Below are 3,960 nucleotides of genomic sequence, written 5' to 3'. Positions count from 1 at the left end.
GAGATCCCAGTGCAAGCGAGCGCTGGGGGAGCTGCCAGCGCTGCCAGGGCCTGGCAAGGGACCCGCTGTGTTCCAACCGGGCAGAAAACCAACGCGTGCTGCCGCTGTGGTTGTCCATTGGGAAGAGGCTCCACACAGGAGCCTGTGCAGCCTTTCTGACTGGCTCACGGGGCCCTCCTGGCAGGAGCCAACCCTTGGGGCGTCTGAGCTGATGAGGGGCACCGCAGGGTGCAGGGTGGCCGAGCCTTCGGGCCGGTTGTCTGCAGACAGCCGTGCTCTGGGTTGTTGTCTGTGGTGGGGAGCTGGTGTGGGGTCACTCTGTGCTGCTTTCAAGGTGTCTGGGAGTGCTCTGTGTGGGAGGAAGGAACACAAACACGTCTTTGGATGCTGCTACCTGAGGAAGAACAGCATTACAGCATCCTCGCTGCTGGAGCGTTCGTCCTGTGCCGACGCAGGTCGCAGCCTCGCGTCCTTCAGCCCCTGCCTTCTCCCACCAGGCTCTGTCAGGTCCCTTCTCCTCCCCTGGCTGCTCTGGTGATGAGCTCTGGAGGTGTGGCTGCACTTGTGCTGGTTAACCCTTGTATTCACTGCCTACAGGAGTTACTGCCGCAGTTTCGGCTGGGTGATCGGTTCCTGGGTCTGTTCCCAGCTCACAGCTTTCCCCTTCTTTCTCGCTGTGTGGATCCTCTCTGCAGTTTTGTGTCTCCTGTCAGAAAATTCCTCCAGAAAGCTGTGGCTGTGTTCGAGACTTTCTTGTTCCCCTTTTGTGTGGTCGGGGTTTTTTTTTGGTGGTTAAATGAGCTGTGGATATCAGAACAAGAATCTAAAGTGTTGTTGCCAAAAGGCAGCTCTTACTACAAAACAGCCTTTGTGCAAGGGAAGTTGTCCCTCGGATGTGCCCAGGCCTTGCTGCTTACGTGCCCCGCAGCGTGCTCGGGTTCGGGTCCGTCCCGTTCCCGTATGTGCACAGTCCTGTCCTGGAATGCTCCTTTAATGACGGGTTGGTGAGCATGGCTCATAACCCTCATGAAGGCTGCGAGGTGACGACCTGGTCTCGCAGGCCGGGAGCTCACGCCCGTCTCCGTCCCACACAGGTGAATCAGCGCAATGTGCCCGGCATCGACAGCGCGTACCTGGCCATGGACACGGAGGAGGGCGTGGAGGTGGTCTGGAACGAGGTGCAGTTCTCGGAGAGGAAGAACTTCAAGCTTCAGGAAGTGAGTTGCCGTGTTTCCCACAGGAGGTGGCGCAGGGTGGGTTGGCAGGCGCTGGTGACCTTTCGTGGGGGTGACTGGCTGGGTTTGGGGGCTGTGCTGCTCACGCGTAGCGAATTCGGCTTCGGCCTGGGCAGAAAACGTGAGTGAGAACTGTTTCCATGGGCTCTCGTGTTGGTTTGGTCTTGGTGGTCAAACCACGCTCAGCCACGGTGCCGTGTAGGATGAACTCGGATGCTGTTTGCTCCTGGCATGGCAGCTTGAAGCGTGCGGTGGTGTTTAAGGGGACCGAGTCAAGAAGAAAGTAAGGCAAGGGCTGCTGTGGTCGCTGGGGTAACACAGCTTTGTCTTTCTGGTGTCAAGGAGAAGGTGAAAGCGGTGTTTGACAACCTAATCCAGCTGGAGCACCTGAACATTGTGAAGTTCCACAAATACTGGGCCGACGTGAAGGAGAACAAGGCCAGGGTAAGGGAAGCCAAGGGGCTGTTGGGTTTTCTCACTGCGCGTCCTGTGGGCGGTCGGTGGAGCAGAGGCTGATGTCTCCTGTGTCCCTGCAGGTGATCTTCATCACGGAGTACATGTCTTCAGGGAGCTTGAAGCAGTTCCTGAAGAAGACAAAGAAAAACCACAAAACCATGAATGAGAAGGTAACTCTTCTGTCCGCGTGCGCCCGCGTTCACTCAGCGCCATCGGCCTCTGGAAGCCCTCTCAGCAGAGGGTGCTGACGAGAAGGCAGCCTGGTGATAACACAGGGCTGTGACTGCTTTGCAGTGCTGTAAAGCAGCTCAATTTTGGGTCTCTTGGGCAGTTCTGGGCCCGTTGTGTTGTTCCCAGCAGGTCTGCAGCTGATGGGGACGTCTCTGTCCGTGCGCACAGGACAGGGGGAGGGCGTCTGTGCAGGGGCGTTGGGAGGGGGTGTTCTAGACCCATACGAATGGGTCGAAACTAAGCTGAGCCTCTAAGTGCTCAATTCCCACACACCCACATGGGTAAAAGCTCAGGTGCCACAGAATGGAGCATAGACCCCTTCGTACAAACAGGCTGTGAGTTACAGAGCTGGGGATTAGTTCCTCTTCCCTGAGTGGTTTTTCTCTTTTCTCCTGTGTCTGCAGGCCTGGAAGCGATGGTGTACCCAGATCCTCTCTGCTCTGAGGTACGTGGTTACTGATCTAGCCCTAGGCGTAGCCTTTCTCGTGCTGGAATATTAAAACTGCAAACGCAGGTGCTGCCAGACGTCAGCAGCCTCACAGCATAGAGCCTGGAGAGCAGTCAGTCCCCAGCCCCGTCCTTACCCCAGTCATGGGCTGCAGCGTCAGCCCCAGAGTCCAGTGAGACAACACTGAACCCTCTCAAACAGAGACACAGCTCCAGGGCAGGCTTTGTGACTGATACAACGGTGATGGTGGGAGCTGAGCACCAGGGAGCTCTGAGTGTTCAGCTTTACAGCCTGGATGCAGCCGTGGCCAGGAGGGTGGTGCAGGGAAGTCTCAAAGAAATCAATTTCCACAGCAGAGAGAGAGGAAGACTTTGGTTGTAGCATACTGCAGCATGCAGTGGATCCACAGTTACTGTGTGGTACTGCTAGGGGTGGACGTGGGTCTGTGCCTTGGTGGTGCAGGTTGCAGCCGTCTGAGCTGAAGAGAATGTGGGGTTTTTTGGTTTGGTTTTAAAGACTCTTCTCCACCTGAGCCGCAGTTGGTGTGTAGCCATAACAGCCTTGGAAAAGCAATAACCTGGGTGTCAGAGCTCGGTGCCCACTCCATAGAGAGGGTGGCTCTCTGGTCCCTGTACGGCACTGGGTGCCTCTGTGGTGCCTGTGAACAGGGCCAGAATAAGGCTCTGGTATTTTTGGTCTAAAGTTGGATGGACGAAGCAGTTTCTTCACCCCTGGTTCCTGGGTTTCTTGGGAACTGACAGAGAAAGCTTGCTTTTTCCCCCCGTGGTCTGGAGATGGTTCGTTAGAGACAGTTGCTTAATTGCCATGACTCTCTCCTGGCCTAGAGGCTGATGTGCAGTCACTGAACTGCACCTCCCTGCTGTTGCAAGTCCCTGGCGCGTCCTTCGCCCTCTTGCTCCCCTCTGCTGCTGCCTGAGGCAGGGACGTGGTGAAGGGAGGGCTCCCAGCCCCTGCAGTGTCCTGACCCGCGCTCTGTTCTCAATCTGCAGCTACCTCCACTCCTGTGATCCCCCCATCATCCACGGCAACCTGACCTGCGACACCATCTTCATCCAGCACAACGGGCTGATCAAGATCGGGTCAGGTGAGGCTTGAGGAGGTGTCCCCTGGTGAACAGACAAAGCCATCTGATCCCCTCAGGGCTGTCTGGCACTGGAGGTGTGAACTCGTGTTCCTCCACCCCGTGTCAGTTGTGCTGGAGACCGGGGGCAGCGTTCACTTCGGGCGCAGGGAGGGCTGGTACGGGATAGGGTCCTTAGCCCCTTCCTCAGTCGCTGATCTCGAGGGACTGACCGAGAAATGGGGGTGAAACCGTCAGGTTTTGTACGGGTGTTATCTGTGGCTGTCGTTTCCATGTTAATACACACGGGGTTCCCTTCCCAGCGCTGCGGAGCTTTGGGGTTTGTGTCCACTGAGGCCACACGAGTGCTTCTTGTAGCAGCCAGCATTTACAGTCAGGGTTACGGGCTCTGGCTGCGCCCAGCTGCTTGTCTTGGCATCCTCACCAGCATCACTCGCCTGGGCCTGGGTTTCGGGACGCCTTGGGCCTGTTTGGCAAAGGCTTGCCCT

At 57.1% G+C, this 3,960-nt stretch overlaps 1 protein-coding gene across 1 annotated transcript; it reads left to right on the top strand.

Annotated features, from left to right (window-relative positions):
• Positions 1 to 1,094: 1,094 nt before the first annotated feature.
• LOC104543034 (nuclear receptor-binding protein) lies at positions 1,095 to 3,475 on the top strand (the record flags this gene model as incomplete). The annotated part of the gene is made up of 5 exons (XM_010187527.1): positions 1,095 to 1,217; positions 1,578 to 1,679; positions 1,772 to 1,861; positions 2,327 to 2,367; positions 3,381 to 3,475. Coding segments are annotated over 5 exons (451 nt in total), but the record flags the coding sequence as incomplete, so codon positions are not given.
• Positions 3,476 to 3,960: the final 485 nt, after the last annotated feature.

Source organism: Mesitornis unicolor, unplaced genomic scaffold (assembly GCF_000695765.1).
Source record: "Mesitornis unicolor isolate BGI_N332 unplaced genomic scaffold, ASM69576v1 scaffold33516, whole genome shotgun sequence".
Taxonomy (NCBI): Eukaryota; Metazoa; Chordata; class Aves; order Mesitornithiformes; family Mesitornithidae; genus Mesitornis; species Mesitornis unicolor.
The sequence above is the reverse complement of the archived record's forward strand: the minus strand, read 5'-3'. Positions and strand labels throughout refer to the sequence as shown.